This window comes from Canis aureus, chromosome 8 (assembly GCF_053574225.1).
Source record: "Canis aureus isolate CA01 chromosome 8, VMU_Caureus_v.1.0, whole genome shotgun sequence".
Taxonomy (NCBI): domain Eukaryota; kingdom Metazoa; phylum Chordata; class Mammalia; order Carnivora; family Canidae; genus Canis; species Canis aureus.
The window spans coordinates 34,532,288-34,550,328 of NC_135618.1; the positions used below are offsets into that span (position 1 = coordinate 34,532,288).

Genomic DNA, 18,041 nt, shown 5'->3' on the forward strand with positions numbered 1-18,041 from the left:
TGCGGCCTTCCAGCTACTCTCTATTTAAATCTCAGGCCGAATTCATAGGTTTTCAGGATGATGCTAAAGTTATCTAGGTAAGTTGGGGGGGGGGGGGGCAGGTGACCTGCGGACCCTCTTCTTCCACCCCCTTGCCCCCTGCCCCATTCGTATGGTAATTGATAGGAATATATTTATTGCCATTTGATCCTTCAGGTCATCAGCTTGGTGGCATTGCCCTCACGGAAGCCCCTGAATGCTCCTCTCTCATTCATCATCTATCAACGATCCAGACAGCAAAGGCTCATGAGCCCCCATGACATAACCGAAGTATAAGACCTAAGGCGTCAGGCTCAGTTAGCGATTCCAGACAAGACAGTGTAAGTGTGTACACTGAGCCTGAGTGTGCAAGCTGCTGAATGTCTGGGACCACGGACATCAGAACAACAAAGACCTGTCTCGCAGGGAGATTGTGTGGGTTTCTGCGGCCGAACCATTATTCTGGCAAGGGGGAGCCGATGTCTGACCCATCAGGTCCCAGCAGGGAAGAGCGGCCACTAGGCCCTCGACCAAGAAACTGGGGCCATCAGGGAATTGCTGCTTTCAAGAGAGCTGCCCAGGGAGGTACAGGGAGGCAGGAGATCTTAGCTCAGGAGTCAGCACAGGAGTTCATGGAAGCTGGCCCAGGTGTGGCCTTCATGTACACAAATATCTCTCCCCCTCATGCACACCAAGAGGGAAAAGGACGTCAGAGATCACTGTCAAGGACCCAGGAGAATTCCAGGCTTGGTCAGGGGTGAAGTTGGAACCCGAGAGCGAGACTGAGGATGGAAGCCGTGCCTGCCCTGAGGTCATCCACTAATGATCTTCCCCTGGCCTCATGCCGTCCATGTGCAGCACAGGGTCTCTTTACGTGTGTGCCCACTTTGGTGTTGATGCAATTGCAGAGGTTGACCTAGACGACTCCACGCTCCGAATAATGGGAATGGCAAACCCGAAACCCAAGCCAAAAGAATCCACATCAGAAGAAGTGGCAAGACAAAGTCCTCCTTCCTTGAAAGTGTACAAAGGGAGCCCCTGTCCTGGGCAGGAGAGGGTCCTGGCGGGCGGTCCCCTTCAGGACCCCCAGGTCAGGGGTGTTGCTGTTCCTGGGGAAGTCCCTGCACCCTCTGAATATCAGCAGCTCTGAGGGGGTGTCTCTGCTGTCTGCCCAAGTTCCTGACACTGTCCTTTGGGGAAGGGGGCCTGGGGATGTGCTTCAGGAGCTGGGAGGAGGCTGGATCCTCTACTTCTTCCCACATCAGGAGCTGGGGACTCTGTAAGATTTCTCCTTTAAAATGAGCACAAGAGGGTCGCCTGGTAGCTCAGTGTCGGGGCCTCTGCCTCTGTCTCAGATCCTGACCCTGGAGCCCTGGGTTTCAGGCCCATGACCGACCCCCCACACGGAGCCCGCCTCTGTCTGTCCCTCGTCAATAAAGAAAACAATATCTGGATGGAAAAGATAGAAAATGACTATGAGACCTTTTGATTCTCTTAGATTCCAACAGGAAGCAAAAGACCCAAACGACTCCTGGACAGTAAAGCGGCTTTAATATCACAACATTGAAATCTTCCATTTATGAGTTAAGACCATGACATATCGTCCTCCCAATAGAAGAGGCGGGAGGAAGTGGTGTCGCACAGACGGGCCCCGTCCCCTTGAGGCCCCTGCACCTCGGCTCAGGCCTGAGGGTGACTGCGGCCGGCTCCTCCTGTCTGGTGGCCGGCTCGGGGCTCCAGCTGGCAGGACAGGGTGTAGCTGAGGACAGAGGGACACGTGTGAGTTGAGCAGGAGCTTCAGGTCCGGAGTCTCCCCTGGGATTTCCAAGGAGCTGGAGCCTGGAGCCCCAGCAGCAGGGCTGGAGGCCGCCCCCGGAGCCAAAGGAGAAGGATCCCTGAGGGGCCCCTGAGCAGGCCGCCCTCCCGCCCTCAGCCCTGGGGGCCTCACCTCTCCTCCTCGCTGAGCCACGTCCCAGACTGGAACCAGGCCCGGAACGGCTGCTCGGGCTCGATGCGGTACCGATCCGCGGCCACCTGGAGCAGCAGGATCTCGGTCAGGACTCGGTACTCCTGGGCCCGGAGAGAGGACGGGGGCATGAGGAGCCTGGGGGCGGCGAGGCCTTCGGGGGCTGCGCCCGGGGACAGGGGCCCGGGGCTGGTCTCTGACACGTGGCGACCCCCCATCCTGCACACTCCTCCCGTCCCAGCTGGTTCTCAGAGGGGAGCACACCCGGCCCAGCCCTGGCCAGGTGTCCCTGATGGCCGCGCCTCTGGCCTGGCCAACTGCGGGGACTTTCCCTTTCTCAGGAAACCGTCCCCGACAATGTGACAATGAGGGGATGGAGGCCCGGCGTGGTGCTCCCGGGGACCCCTCTGACAGCCCCAGCCTCCCCCTCCGTGCGGGAGCTCAGAGAGAGCCTCACCTTGTTCTTCTTCCGGTGGTTGACCTCATTGCCCTGGAAAGCAGACAAGCACAGTCCATCGGGGAGAGGCCTCGGGTGCTACTGGGTGCCGCTACCCACCCCCACTCACGCCGCCCTAGGGCCAGGCACACAGGGGCCAGGACCCCGCAGTGACAGGCCTGCGATCCAGGCCAGGCCCCGGGTCCAGGGAAAGGAGACCTGGCGGGGAGGGAGCGGATCTGGCGTCCCGGAGCACAGGAGGGGAGGACAAAGCCTCAGGTGGGCAGGAGATGCGAGGCTCGCTAAGGGCCTGCTCAGGCCGGGGACCCTGACGTCACTCGGCCCCCACAGGCTGAGGCCCACCCAGCCTGACCTCGGCTGCTTGGCATTCGGGCCGCAGACTCGATCTCGGGACCCGTGACTTAGGTGCAGCCTCCCTCACTCCTCCCAGCCCTGGGCCCTGGACCCGCGCTCCCAGGGCAGCGGGGAGCCTTTCAGGAGGGGAGACTTGCCAAGGACGGAGAGCTCGGGGCTCGGCTCAGGGGCCCTGTGCTCCCCCACATCAGGACTCCGGCCCCCCGTCCCAGCCCCGGGCCCACGCACCTCCAGGTACTCCTCCATGGCAGTATCCAGCATGAAGAGCTCGGTGAGGAAGGTGCCCAGGAAGGGGACGACACCCTGTGTCGGGGCGGGGAAGGAATGAGGCCCTGCTCTCGGGTCCCCGGGGCCCCTCCCTGGGACAGGTCAGCACCCCGGCCCGCCCGCCCCAGCTCCCACGTGGTGCAGACCAGGACCCTTGGGGCCTCCCCTGGGCTCCCCCCCTCACCCTCCCACAACACCAGAGTCCTCCTAAGCGCGTCAAGGGCGAGCTGTAGGACATCGGGGTGTAGGTGCTCCGGGCCCTGCCACCACAGACACATTGTTTCCAGCTGTATAGACCCTCCTCCGGGTCACCTCGAAAGAAGGGTTGTCGAAGCTGTGGCTACGGGAGGCAGAGCTGGAGTCGGAAGGCCCCACCTGCCTTGATTTGGGGCCTTCCAGCTCTCTGGGGAGAACCCTCTCCTCTGGGCTCGAGGCCACGGATCCGGGGCTCGCTCACCTGCTGCTGCTGCCGCCTCTTCCATGCTGTCTGCATGTTGATCCCCAGGGCTCCAAGCTTAGCCGGCCGGTCCTGTAGGGCCAAGGACAAGTTCCTCAAGACCGTGATCACCTCGGGCCACTACTCCCACCAAACTTTCTTTTTTCTTTTCTTTTTATGTATATATTTATTTCTAATGCTGTTCATTTTGCCAACATATAGAATAACACCCAGTGCTCATGCCATCAGGTGCCCCTCCCAGTGCCCGTCACCCAGTCGCCCCCACACCCCGCCCACCTCCCCTTCCACCACCCATCTTTGACCTCACACCCTGGACATCGACCAGAAGCAGAGGGTAGCCGCGACGTCCTCCTTCAGCCTCCCGTGAGGGATTCCAGAACAACCTCAGCTCCAGCATTCACTCCCTGTGTGACCTGGAGCTTGCAGCCTGGCCTCCCTGAGCCTGGTTCCTCACTGGGAAAGGGGCGAATTCCAGCTCCCTCCCTCGGTCTCCCGAGGACCCAGGGTCCTATTCCTACCATCCCCGTTGGGGCCCTCATCCCATTCAAATCCCTCGATGGGCGCAGGCCTGTCCTCTGGGCTCTCCAGTTCGGGAGAGGCCCCCATCGGGACCGGCTGGCGACAGGGAGCGCGAGGGTCCAGCTCAGGGATCCTGGTTGAGCAGCAGCTGCTTTTCCACCCCTGGTGGATTTTCACCCCAGGCTGCGTCCACGTTCATGCCAAAGGCTTCACTCGCCGAAGGAATGCTCCGGGCCAGTCCCTAATTCAGTCACGTAGGACACCGTTGCTCCCACGCCGCCTCTCTTTCTATCCCAACACCTCCCATACTACCTTGAGAAGCAGGTTCCTGCTCTGGGGATTGTCCTGGGAGCACAGTTTTTCAAATGCTTGAATCTTCTTCCTGAGGAGAGAGAAAGAAGGCAGGACGGATGTTGGAACACTAGGTTCGGGTTGAGGGCAGACCCTGTGATCTGAGACCTCGAAGGATTTCAACTGCTGGATCAGGGTTTCCTTGGGTTCCTCTGAGCACTCAGGTCGTTGAAGGACACGGGAGGGAGCTCTTTGGAGGGTCATCCGGTGCATCCGATGCCCTATTAATTGAACAGCTCTGCTTTGGTCAGTTTTGGTTTCAATTGCGAAGAGACTCTAGTTGCTGTCATGTTCGCATCCAAAACCTTGTACCTCAGCTCAGCCCAGACTCCCCAAATGGGGACATTTGGAGGCATGGTGGCCTCTTGGCCAGGAAGCCTGAGAAAATCCCCTGCCCGCCTGCCCACCCACATCCTGTTGTCATGGATTCCTGCCTCCTAGGAAGTCCAGGGTGACCGAGGAAGCCAGAAAGGACAGGCCTATGGGACATCTCTCATCGTTCATGGTCCTTCTGGAGCAAGGACCCCTCACCTGGAAACTTTGGCCCATGTGTTCTTCAGGCGGTGAATTGAGACACTCTGCAGAGCCGAGAGGATGGCGTGCAGGGAGGAGTAGTTCCGTAAGGTTCGGCAGGCCTGGGGAGGAAGAGCATGAGCTGTCAGGTGGCCAGCAGGAGCCCTGTCTGCTGGAGAGCTGCACTCTGCTCAGTGTCAGTCTCCTCTCCTGCATGAGACGGATGTGCAGGGGCCTACAGAAGGGCGCATGGAGGACCCCCCGAGGAGCCCTGCTGGGGAGAGGCGGCATTTCCCTTCCCTCCAAGGAAAGAGTCATGTGGGAACTGAGCATCCCAACATCAGGCCATGCAAGGGATGGGCAGCATGTTCCCGGGAAGAAGAACTCAGAGCAGAGACTTCAACCTTGAGGAATGATCAAGGGAAGAGCAGTTGCCAGGCTCAGAAGAGCAGGTCAGCCGGGCCTCCCGTAGGCTGACCTTGGCCACCTTGATCCAGTGCTCCACCACCTCCGCCCTGTCCCGGGCCGTCATGCGTGCGTTGCCAAGGCAGGTGGTGATGACGCAGTTGGCCACGTTGTTGAACTGGGTGACGGTGGCACTGACTGTGCATGTCCGGTGCTCATATCCAGGCTCATTTCTCTTGGACCAGATGGAGCCCAGGCACTGTTGGGGCTGCACCTTCTTGAAAAGATCCTAGAGAATAGGGGGACGCTCGCTCACACAGCCATTGCACATGCAGGATTCATGTCCTACATAGGGGTCCCCTGTCAGAGCCGGGGCTCAGCCAGCACAGAAAGTGGCCTGACCCAGTTAGAGTCCCTGGACTGCCCTCCATTGCTCTTCCCTGAGGGAGCCCAGTGCAGGATGAACGAGGAGCAGGTACTGCCAGGGGGTGGTAGGGGGGCAGGAGGGCTCTGTACCCTGATCATCCCCACTAACTTCAAGTTACAGGTGGCAGTTTAAGGGGGATCCTCAGGGGGCATCTTCCCCTCCCACTGTTCATGCCCTGGCCCTCCTCCTCTCTCAACAGCACATTCTCACAGAGTGGGGGGCAGCCACACATTTGTCTGCCTCCCTGAACTTCGGTTTCCATTAGATGCCTAATAAGTGTGGGGTGCTCGGCCTCCAAGGCAGGTGCGTGGTGAGTCGTGGGCTCGGCCGCACACAGTGAGTTGCCCCCGCTGCCCGCCCAGGACCAGGGCCTGCCCCTTTACGTATCAGTTCTGGCTCATGTAATCGACACAGGGACTCTGGGTCAGTCCATCCCATGGTCTAGCTCCACAGTCTGCAGCTGGACAGTGAGAGCAAGGGTTTGAGGAACTGGACAGGGTGAGGTGGTTGGTAAGGGATGGAGCTGAGATCTGGACCCCGACCACACAAGTGCGCATCAGGGAAAGGCAGGACTGGGGCAGATGACAGCAGGAAGCAAGCCTGCCCCGGCCCCCCGGCCTGGGCGCCCCGCTGCTCACCGCGTCTATGGAGGTCAACTGCTCTGCCACCAGCTTGGGAGGGAAGGCCATGAGCCCAGGCTGCTCCTCATGCCGCTGGTGCGCGGGGGTTCCCCAGTGGCAGGTGGCCTCTGGGGCTGGAGGTGGCTCCGTCTTTGTGCTTAGGGAAGGAGTGTCAGTCCCCACGAAGGCTGGTGGTGGAACTGACTGCAGTTCAGGACCCGGTACACGTGAGGAAGGCACCAGCTCTTGTTTCAGGTCTGGAGGAGCCGACGGAGGAGACGCCGGAAGGAGCCGTGGAGCTGGCACTGGGACAGGATAAGGAGAAATGTTTGTCCACAGGGCTGACTTGCCCCATGTCCTTCCAGAAACAGGGCAGAGTCCATGGCCGATAGAGAAACACGCAGCCCCTGAACCCCATCCCAGATAGTCTGCCCAGCTTGCAATCCCCCTTACCCTCTGACTCTGCGTCTGCCTCCGTGAGCTGCAGAAGTTGCCGTGGCATCACGATAATGGGGGCATGGCAATACAGGGCATACAGGTTTGCCTGCACCCAGGACTCCTGTACATCGAAGCAGGCCCGGTGCAGGGACGGCCAGGTGTCCTGCAGATTCCGGTCAGGCCAGGTCCCCGAGATGGGAGAGAGGGTGCTGGGGAGAGTCAGGTGCGGAGCCGCATCAGAGCATGGCCTTTCATGCCATGTGGTACTCGCATAGCACCATTCTTTGTGTAGGGGTCCCCGAGAATGTCCTCAGCATGACTTCCAACCCCCCTGTCGCTGGCCTTGCAGTAGATGACCTGGTCATCCAGAAAACCTGTCTGAGTCTGGTGTTTCTACTTCTTCTCTCTTCTCAATGGCCAAGGGCCTCCTCTACTGCATCCTCCATGCACACCGGATTTGGGGCTTAGGTTTGTGGCAGATTGGTGAGTGGTCTGCTCGCCAAAGCTTCTGTTCTTGGCCCCAGTGGTGTATGGGGTGGTCACTCACCTAGAGAATTGCTGGCCCAGGACTCGTTGGGCTGTGGTGAACACTTGGTAGAGACAAGAAAGGACTGGGTTGATGATGAGGCTTCTGTCCTGGAAGGATGGCACCAAGGACTGTAGAAAATCATCCATTCTCCCTTCTCTGAGCGTCAGCATGGTCCTGGCCTCACTCACGGATAGGGTTGATTGCTTTTCACACCAGAGACACAAGGAGGGGCACTGTAGTCAGCCTCCAAACCGGGAACCACTGGGAAGATCAAGGTCTGGCGCCCCGCCCACAGACTCCCAACCCCTCAGAAAGTTGCACAGGACAAGGGACTCGAGTGCCCACACAGAAAATGGTTCGAGGCTTCAAAGTACCACTGGTTTTAGAGAAGACATGGTAAAGCATTGGCCACTTCAACACGTTCTGTTAGCCGAGCAACAACAGCATTCCTCTCAACTACTAGCTCTTACGAAGACCAGGATGCCACAGAGTCTTCAGTTACATCCCAACTGCCACGAGAACACAGAGGCCTAGACCCTCAAATGCTGTTCAAGTTCATATACATTGGGGTGAGAAGAGACCAGAGCGTGGGCTGCATGGGGTTTCCCTTAAGCAGATGTGGCTTCGGCTGTCCCTGACCTAGGAGGAAGGCTCAAGGGAAAATTCCCTTCTCCTGCAGGGCCCAAGGGTGTCAGTTTTTTCTAGAGTAGGCTCTGGGCATGCCCTGATCCTCTCTGCGTGTGGATTGACCATGAATGGGGGCCTGCTCTCACTGCAGGCCTTTAATGGATGTGGTTGGTGGCCTGATCCCCTTCTGCTTGTCAGGGGAGATGGAGGAGTTGAACTCTTGGATGAGCACCTCATCCAAGCGTTCCTGGGTGGATCATTCCAAAAAGAGCCAGCTACTGGTGCCAGGAGGCATCAGAGGCCTTCCCCCTCATCTGGGGTTCCAGGTTATGGCAGGTCTAGCAACCCAAACAGTCTGTGGGGACACATAAGGTGCTCCTTGCAGGACTGCAGAGATGGCAAGAGAATGGCATTAGGTCAAAGGCCAGGGCCTTGAGAGTCTGAATGCCTGTGGCAGACGGCCCCATTGATGGAGGACTACGAAGATCTATCAGGATACAGCTCATGAGCTGTTGGGCCTACAATGATCTGATATGTTCTGAGAGACGACATGTTATTGAGAAACATATAGGGAGAAACTATGTAAACATTTGATATGAAAACATATAGGATGACTTCATCCCGCCCTTGCTTTTGTGTTAAATCACCCTCCTTAGTGTGATGATTTGGAAGGGCTCAGAGAAGGTCGGCAGGGACGGTGGAGCTGGCTTCTCCAAAGCATATCTGGGACTAGTAGGTGAAATAATAAAAACAGAAGACAGAAGATACTCTACGTAGAAAACCCAAAAGCCTCCACCTCAAGATTGCTAGAACTCATACAATTTGAGCAATTTGGTAGCGTGGCAGGGTACAAAATCAATGCCCAGAAATCAGTGGCATTTCTCTACACTACCAATGAGACTGAAGAAAGTGAACTTAAGGAGTCAATCCCATTTACAATTGCACCCAAAAGCATAAGATACCTAGGAATAAACCTAACTAAAGAGGTAAAGGATCTATACCCTAAAAACTACAGAACACATCTGAAGGAAATAGAGGAAGACACAAAGAGATGGAAAAATATTCCATGCTCATGGATTGGCAGAATTGATATTGTGAAAATGTCCATGTTACCCAGGGCAATGTACACGTTTAATGCAATCCCTATCAAAATACCGTGGCCTTTCTTCAGAGAGTTAGAACAAATTATTTTAAGGTTTGTGTGCAATCCGAAAAGACAGGGGAATCGCCAGGGGAATTTTAAAAAAGAAAACCATAGCTGGGGGCATCACAATGCCAGATTTCAGGGTGTACTACAAAGCTGTGGTCATCAAGACAGTGTGGTCCTGGCACAAAAACAGACACATAGATCAATGGAACAGAATAGAGAACCCAGAAGTGGACCCTGAACTTTACGGTCAACTAATATTCGATAAGGTGGAAAGACGATCCACTGGAAGAAAGACAGTCTCTTCAATAAATGGTGCTGGGAAAATTGGACATCCACATGCAGAAGAATGAAACTAGACCACTCTCTTGCAGCAGACACAAAATTGAACTCAAAATGGATGAAAGATCTAAATGTGAGACAAGATTCCATCAAAATCCTAGAGGAGAACACAGGCAACACCCTTTTTGAACTCGGCCACAGTAACTTCTTGCAAGATACATCCACGAAGGCAAAAGAAATAAAAGCAAACATGAACTATTGGGACTTCATCAAGATAAGAAGCTTTTGCACAGCAAAGGATACAGTCAACAATACTCAAAGACAACCTACAGAGTGGGAGAAGAGATTTGCAAATGACGTATCAGATCAAGGGCTAGTTTCCTAGATCTATAAAGAACTTATTCAACTCAACAGCAAAGAAACAAACAATCCAATCATGAAATGGGCAAAAGACATGAAGAGAAATCTCACAGAGGAAGACACAGACGTGGCCAACACGCACATGAGAAAATGCTCTGCATCACTTGCCATCAGGGAAATACAAATCAAAGCCACAATGAGATACCACCTCGCCCCAGTGAGAATGGGGAAAATTCACAAAGCAGGAAACCACAAATGTTGGAGAGGATGTGGAGAAAAGGGAACCCTCTTACACTGTTGGTGGGAATGTGACCTGGTGCCGCCACTCTGGAAAAGTGTGTGGAGGTTCCTCAAAGAGTTAAAAACAGACCTGCCCTACGACCCTGCAATTGCAGTGTTGGGGATTTACCCCAAAGATACAGATGCAGTGAGACGCCAGGACACCTGCATCCTAATGTTCACAGCAGCAATGTCCACAATAGCCAAACTGTGGAAGGAGCCTCAGTGACCATCGAAAGCGAACGGATAAAGAAGCTGTGGTTTATGTATACAATGGAATATTCCTCAGCCATTAGAAATGACAAATACCCATCATTTGCTTCGACGTGGATGGAACTGGAGGGTATTATGCTGAGTGAAGTAAGTCAGTCGGAGAAGGACAAACAGTGTATGTTCTCATCCATTTGGGGAATATAAATAATAGTGAAAGGGAATATAAGGGAAGGGAGAAGAAATGTGTGGGAAATATCAGAAAGGGAGACAGAACATAAAGACTCCTAACTCTGGGAAAAGAGCTAGGGGTGGTGGAAGGGGAGGAGGGCAGGGGGTGTGGGTGAGTGGGTGACGGTCACTGAGGGGGGCACTCGACGGGATGAGCACTGGGTGTTATTCTGTATGTTGGCAAACTGAACACCAATAAAAACAACTTTATTATAAAAAAAAAAAAAACAGAAGTAGAATGCAAAGATACTCATGGCTTTGGGAAAACAAAACAAAACAAAGCCCTCCAATTCCTCAAAACATGAACTATATCCTGCACCACTCCAACACAGGTGAAGAGTGTCCTCCCACATCCCACGTAGCTGGAGGCTAGGCGTAGAGGTTCAGATCTCTCTGCGGTTGGGCCTGTGGGACACTCATGTGGACACACTAGGGGAGGGCCCCAGCTTTCTCTCCTCATTCGTGTGGGGGCCATATTTCTGGGGTGAGCCCTCTTCCGTTTCTTACCTCAGAGCAGCACCGATCCCTGTTTGTCGGGAGCACCAGATCATTGTCTAGGGAGCTGGAATAGTTGAAGCCAGAGACCATCTCTTCCAAGACCTCCTGGGTGCAGCTCTGCAAATAGAGTGCCCCGTAAATACAGGGCCAAGAGACCTTAGGGTCCTCCCGCGACATCACCCCCAGGGGACACCTGCATTAGAAACCACGTTCTCCTGTTCAGGCCAGAGGGGCAGCTGTGGAGACATCTGGCAAGGAGGAAGCCAGATGAAAGAGGCTCTTGGGCTCATGACTCCCATACTGGGAGTTGAGCTTGGTCCCCAGGACCCCCCTTCTCATCTGCCTGCTATGGCCTGGGGTCTGAACATCAAAGGTGTGTCAGGCTGCCAACAGCTGGCAGCTGGTTTGTGCCCAGAAGGGCATGTTCCTCTCCTCGGTCCCCTCTACACTCGCACACACACATACACACACACACCCAGACACACTCACACACGCATAAACACACAGACACACACACAAGGAGGTGGCAGAGGTGGGAGCCCGCTCAGCTGAGATCACAGTGTGCCTGCTCTCCAGTGGCCTCCCCAGGTTGCCTTGTTGTACCTGTTGAGGTCTCCTGCCACATAAGCAGAAACGTCGGAGAAGAGGGCCGAGCTGACGTCGACAGCTACGTGAACATCTCTCACTCTGGACTCTCCAGAGCCCAGAGCAACTCAAAGTAGGACAACAGCAAGAGGACATCTTGTTCTCTCAACCGTCTCCAGTAAAGTGAGCGGTTGTGGAATGCAGGTGCCTGGTTACCAGAGTTCCAAATCAGTTGCAGGCCTGTCACCAAGGAAGTGACATCACTTTTTCAAGATACTGGGACCTGGGCCCCTTCCTCCAGTCAGCCCTATCCAGAGCCCCTTCTTGGCAGATGAATGCTTACCCCATGCCATCCCCTTAGCTTTACATCATGTGCCAAGAAATGCCATAGACACAACCCACTGAACATGCAATGAGGTCTACCCGTGAGGACACGGAGCTGAATTCAGACCTTTATTTCTGAGTTTTCTCAGTGCTATGTCATACCTAACCCACTGGGTCTCTCAAATAGTTCACAGTTTCCCAACCTGCACTGTGGAGATCAGCCTGGAATCTCCTAGAATCTACTTCCTAGGCACATCACCAGGGGTCTATGCATGATATTTATAAGGCGTGTGGGCTGGTACCCAGTGTATCTGAAGCACAGATATACGGATGGAAGATTGACCAGAAGGGGTGGGATGAGCCATGGAGCACCGCTTGGCAGAGGCCTGGGCTCCAGCAATGGAATATCACAATAGCAGGTTCCTCTGGCCTCATTTCGATGGGCGCACCACGATGTGGTGGTAACGCTCCAGGAGCCAGACAGGGTCTGAGGCTAGGACTTCCAGTACTATGTTGACTAGCAGTGGTGAGAGTGGACATCCCTGTCTCATTCCTGGTCTTAGGGGAAAGGCTCCCAGTGCTTCCCCATTGAGAATGATATTTGCTGTGGGCTCTTGGTAGATGGCTCTTAAGAGTTAAGGAGTGTCCCCACCGTCCCTACACTCTGAAGAGTTTTCATCAGGAATGGAGGCGGTATTTTGTCAAATGCTTTCTCTGCATCTATGGAGAGGATCCCATGGTTCTTGTTTTTTCTCTTGCTGATATGACCAATCACATTGATTGCTTTAGAGTGTTGAACCAGCCTTGCATCCCGGGCATAAATCCCACTTGGTCATGGTGAACAATCCTCTTAATGTCGCATTGGATCCTATTGGCTAGTATCTTGTTGAGAATGTTTCCGTCCATGTTCATCAGGGATATGGGTCTATAATTCTCCTTTCTGCTGGGTTCGTTGTCTAGTTTTGGAATAAAGGCGATGCTGGCCTCAGAGAACGAGTTTGGAAGTACCCCGTCTCTTTCTATCATTCCGCACAGCTTTAGTAGAATAGGTATGGTTTCTCCTTTCACGTTTGACAGAATTCCCCAGGGAAGCCCTCTGGCCTTGGACTTTTGTGTCTTGGGAGGTTTTTGATGACGGCTTCAATTTCCTCCCTGGTTATTGGCCTGTCAGGTTTTCTATTTCTTTCTGTTCCAGTTTTGGTCGTTTGTGGTTTCCCAGAAATGCGTCTATTTCTTCTATATTGTCTAATTTATTGGTGTATTGCTGCTCATGATATGTTTTTTAAAATCGTTTGTGTTTCCTTGGTGTTGGTGGTCATCTCTCCTTTGTCATTCATGATTTTATTAATTCGTGGCTTTTCTCTCTTCTTTTTAATAAGGCTGGCTCATGGTTTATCTATGTTCTTAATTTTTTCAAAGAACCAACTCCTTGTTTTGTTGATCTGTTCCACAGGTCTTCTGGTCTCTATTTCATTAAGTTCTGCTCGAATCTTTATTAACACTCTTCTTCTGCTGGGTGTAGTTTCTATTTGGTTTTTTGTCTCTAGCTCCTTTCCATGCAAGGTTAGCTTTTGTACTTGAGTGCTTTCCAGTTTTTGGATGGATGCTTGCATTGCGATGTATTTGCCCCTCAGGCTGCTTTTGCTGTATCCCAAAGATTGTGACCGGTTGTATCTTCATTCTCATTGGCTTCCGTGAATCTTTTTAGTTCTTCTCCAATTTCCTGCTTGAGCCTTCCATCTTTCAGCAGGATGGTCCTTAACCTCCCCGTGTTTGAAATCCTTCCAAACTTCTTCTTGTGATTTAGTTCTAATTTCAAAGCATTATGGTGCCAAAATAGGCAGGGGACGATCCCAATCTTTTGGTATCGGTTCAGGCCTGATTTGTGATCCAGTATGTGGTCTATTCTGGAGAAAGTTCCATGCGCAGTTGAGAAAAATGTGTATTCAGTTAGTCTGATGTAAATTTCTGCAAATATCTGTGAAATCCATCTCGTCCGGTCTATCATTTAAAGCTCTGGTTTCTTTGGAGATGTTGTGCTTACAAGATCTGTGGATCGTAGAAAGCGCTACATTCAAGTCACCAAGAGTAAGTGTATCGTTATCTCAGTATGTCTTAACTTTGGTTACTAACTGGCTGATATACTTGGCAGCACCCACATTCGGGGCATAAATATTGATGATTGTTAGGTCTTCTTGTTGGGTTGATCCTTTAAGTATGATATAGTGTCCCTCTTCATCTCTTCCTACAGTCTTGGGGTTAAACTTTAGTTTATCTGATATAAGGATGGCTACCCCTGCTTACTTTTGAGGACCATTTGAATGGTACATGGTTCTTCACCCATTCATTTTCAGGCTGTAGGTGTTTGCCTCAAATGAGTCTCATGGATCCCTGGGTGGCTCAGCAGTTTGGCACCTGCCTTTGGCCTAGGGCGCGATCCTGGATTCCCGGGATCGAGTCCCACGTCCGGCTCCTGGCCTGGAGCCTGCTTCTCTCTCCTCCTGTGTCTCTGCCTCTCTCTCTCTCTCTATGTCCATCATCAATCAATCAATCAATCAATCTTAAAAAAATAAAAATGAAATGAGTCTCTTGTAGACAGCAAATAGGTAGGTCTTGCTTTTTCATCCAGTCTGAAACCCTGCACCTTTTGATGGGCTCATTAAGTCCATTCACGTTCAGAGTTAGTATTGAAAGATAGGAATTTAGTGTCATCATGATACCTATGCAGTCCCTGTTTTTGTGGATTGTTTCCTTGGACCTCCTCTTTCTATTACAGAGTCCCCCTTTGTATTTCTTGCAGAGCCGGCTTGGTGGTCACATATTCTTTCAGTTCCTGCCTATCTTGGAAGCTCTTGATCTCTCCTTCTATTCTGGATGAGAGCCGTGCTGGATAGAGTAATCTCGGCTGCAGGTTCATCTCATTTAGGATCCTGAATGCATCCTGCCGGCCCTTTCTGGCCTGTCAGGTCTCTCTGGAGAGGTCTGCTGTTAATCTCATATTTCTACCCATAAAAGTCAGAGATCTCTTGTCTCTTGCTGCTTTAGGTATCTTCTCTTTCTCTTTGGAATTTGCAAGTTTCAGTATTCAATGTCGAGGTGTTGACTGGTTTTTATTCCTTTTGGGGGGGAATCTCTCCATTTCCTGGATCTGAATGCCTGTTTCCCTTCCCAAGTGAGGAAAGTTCTGAGCTATGATTTGTTCAAATGCATGTCTGGACCTCTGTCCCTTGCGGCGCCCTCGGGAACCCCAAGGAAATGGAGATTTTTCCTTCTGAGGCTGTCATTTTTTTCCCTTCACCGATCCTCATGATCTTTTAAATGTTTTTATCTTTTTTTCCTCAGTTTCCCTCTTTGCCTTCAACTTGTCTTCTATGTCTCTCACTCGTTCTTCTACCTCATGAACCCTCGTCTTTAGGACCTCTAGTTTGGATTGCATCTCATTTAACTGATTTCTAATTTCTGCCTGGTGACCTCTAAAATCTGCAGTCATGAAGTCTCTTGAATCCTTTACGCTTTTTTCTAGAGACACCAGTAGCTTTATAATTGTGCTTCTGAATTGGCTTTCTGACGTTGAATTGTAATCCAAATTCTGTAACTCAGTGAGAAAGAGGAATGTTCCCGAGTCTCACTTTTGAGGTTAGTTTTTCCTTCAGTCATTTTGCTCAGTGCAGAGTGGCCAGAAACAAGTTGTATTGGGAAAAGGAGAAAAGAGCAGAAAAAAAGGAAAGAAGAAGAAGAGGGAGGAGGAGGAGGGGGAGGAAGAGGAGGAGGACGAGGAGGAGAAGAGAAAAAACGGAGGGGAAGCAAACAGAAAACCAAAAGCCAGGGGGCGTATCCTCTGAATCTATGTACTGTAACCCCCTCGACTTCCCCTGGACCTTTGCAGTGCTGTTTGGGCAATAACTGGCTTTTCTGCTGTCCTTCTATGTGGTCTTCTGGTGGCAGGTCCTGCTGTGCTGTTTCTAAGGAATGAGAACCTGGGGGAGCTGCGCAGGCCCCTGCCAGGTGCACGGCAAAGTGGGAGCTGTTCATCCTGTGAGGTCCCTGCTCATCCCAGGTACAAGGTGACCCCAGGAGGAACCACTGTGGCGGCAGCCAGCTCCCCAGCCCTGGAGTCAGCTCCCGCAGTAGCTACCTCAGCTCCCAGTCTCCAGGGGCCTGGATGCTCCGGGGGCAGGGCCGTGGACCTGCACAACTTGGATCCCCCTGGGCAGGAACATCCTCCTCTCCTGGGCCTTTGGGCTTTGCCTGTCCCGGGTGGAAGCCGGGTCCTGGGCTGTGCCCCTAGTACCCTGGGCGCTGGGACCTGCGCTGCTGGAATCCGCACTCGGGGCCCTGGGGCCCCCTGCAGCCCTTTAGGCATCTTGGCCGCGGGGTGGGGGCTCCCCCTGGGCGCAGGTGCTCTGTTAGTGCCCCCGGGAGCCTGAGGGCCTCCCCACCCTCCTGGGATCCTGCCAAACTCACTGGAACTCATGCTCCTCTGGGGGGGGGGGGGCTCTCCTGCCCTGGGGGCCTCGCCCTGGAGCCTCAGCCTGGTTCTTCGGGGGGCCTCCCCTTGTTGGCTTTTTTATTTGTTTACTTTTTCCCCATCTTCCGACCTTCAGAGAAGCGCCAACTCTTCTCACTGCGGCCTTCCAGCTACTCTCTATTTAAATCTCAGGCCGAATTCATAGGTTTTCAGGATGATGCTAAAGTTATCTAGGTAAGTTGGGGGGGGGGGGGGCAGGTGACCTGCGGACCCTCTTCTTCCACCCCCTTGCCCCCTGCCCCATTCGTATGGTAATTGATAGGAATATATTTATTGCCATTTGATCCTTCAGGTCATCAGCTTGGTGGCATTGCCCTCACGGAAGCCCCTGAATGCTCCTCTCTCATTCATCATCTATCAACGATCCAGACAGCAAAGGCTCATGAGCCCCCATGACATAACCGAAGTATAAGACCTAAGGCGTCAGGCTCAGTTAGCGATTCCAGACAAGACAGTGTAAGTGTGTACACTGAGCCTGAGTGTGCAAGCTGCTGAATGTCTGGGACCACGGACATCAGAACAACAAAGACCTGTCTCGCAGGGAGATTGTGTGGGTTTCTGCGGCCGAACCATTATTCTGGCAAGGGGGAGCCGATGTCTGACCCATCAGGTCCCAGCAGGGAAGAGCGGCCACTAGGCCCTCGACCAAGAAACTGGGGCCATCAGGGAATTGCTGCTTTCAAGAGAGCTGCCCAGGGAGGTACAGGGAGGCAGGAGATCTTAGCTCAGGAGTCAGCACAGGAGTTCATGGAAGCTGGCCCAGGTGTGGCCTTCATGTACACAAATATCTCTCCCCCTCATGCACACCAAGAGGGAAAAGGACGTCAGAGATCACTGTCAAGGACCCAGGAGAATTCCAGGCTTGGTCAGGGGTGAAGTTGGAACCCGAGAGCGAGACTGAGGATGGAAGCCGTGCCTGCCCTGAGGTCATCCACTAATGATCTTCCCCTGGCCTCATGCCGTCCATGTGCAGCACAGGGTCTCTTTACGTGTGTGCCCACTTTGGTGTTGATGCAATTGCAGAGGTTGACCTAGACGACTCCACGCTCCGAATAATGGGAATGGCAAACCCGAAACCCAAGCCAAAAGAATCCACATCAGAAGAAGTGGCAAGACAAAGTCCTCCTTCCTTGAAAGTGTACAAAGGGAGCCCCTGTCCTGGGCAGGAGAGGGTCCTGGCGGGCGGTCCCCTTCAGGACCCCCAGGTCAGGGGTGTTGCTGTTCCTGGGGAAGTCCCTGCACCCTCTGAATATCAGCAGCTCTGAGGGGGTGTCTCTGCTGTCTGCCCAAGTTCCTGACACTGTCCTTTGGGGAAGGGGGCCTGGGGATGTGCTTCAGGAGCTGGGAGGAGGCTGGATCCTCTACTTCTTCCCACATCAGGAGCTGGGGACTCTGTAAGATTTCTCCTTTAAAATGAGCACAAGAGGGTCGCCTGGTAGCTCAGTGTCGGGGCCTCTGCCTCTGTCTCAGATCCTGACCCTGGAGCCCTGGGTTTCAGGCCCATGACCGACCCCCCACACGGAGCCCGCCTCTGTCTGTCCCTCGTCAATAAAGAAAACAATATCTGGATGGAAAAGATAGAAAATGACTATGAGACCTTTTGATTCTCTTAGATTCCAACAGGAAGCAAAAGACCCAAACGACTCCTG

At 53.2% G+C, this 18,041-nt stretch overlaps 1 protein-coding gene and 1 long non-coding RNA gene across 4 annotated transcripts; both read right to left on the reverse strand.

Annotated features, from left to right (window-relative positions):
- Positions 1-1,552: 1,552 nt before the first annotated feature.
- On the reverse strand, positions 1,553-2,484 carry LOC144318596 (uncharacterized). Its single transcript, XR_013384648.1, has 3 exons — positions 2,442-2,484; positions 1,967-2,088; positions 1,553-1,777 (listed from the first exon to the last, which is right to left on the reverse strand). It is a non-coding gene; the product is annotated as an uncharacterized LOC144318596 (long non-coding RNA).
- Positions 2,485-3,022: 538 nt separating this feature from the next.
- LOC144318597 (ral guanine nucleotide dissociation stimulator-like) lies at positions 3,023-11,752 on the reverse strand. Of its 3 annotated transcripts, none has more exons than XR_013384649.1 (9): positions 11,559-11,752; positions 10,965-11,072; positions 7,340-7,524; positions 6,808-7,001; positions 6,373-6,659; positions 5,381-5,596; positions 4,921-5,024; positions 3,520-4,420; positions 3,023-3,098 (listed from the first exon to the last, which is right to left on the reverse strand). XR_013384649.1 is itself a non-coding variant. In XM_077905691.1 (8 exons), exons 1-8 carry the CDS (start codon positions 11,694-11,696, stop codon positions 4,327-4,329), a joined length of 1,326 nt encoding a protein of 441 aa, XP_077761817.1. In that variant the 5' UTR covers positions 11,697-11,752; the 3' UTR covers positions 3,450-4,326. The 3 variants fall into 3 exon arrangements, 1 of the variants encoding a protein (XP_077761817.1); XR_013384650.1 differs by lacking the exon at positions 3,023-3,098 and adding an exon at positions 3,235-3,402; XM_077905691.1 differs by lacking the exon at positions 3,023-3,098 and having other exon boundaries at positions 3,450-4,420.
- Between the last annotated feature and the right edge of the window lie 6,289 nt (positions 11,753-18,041).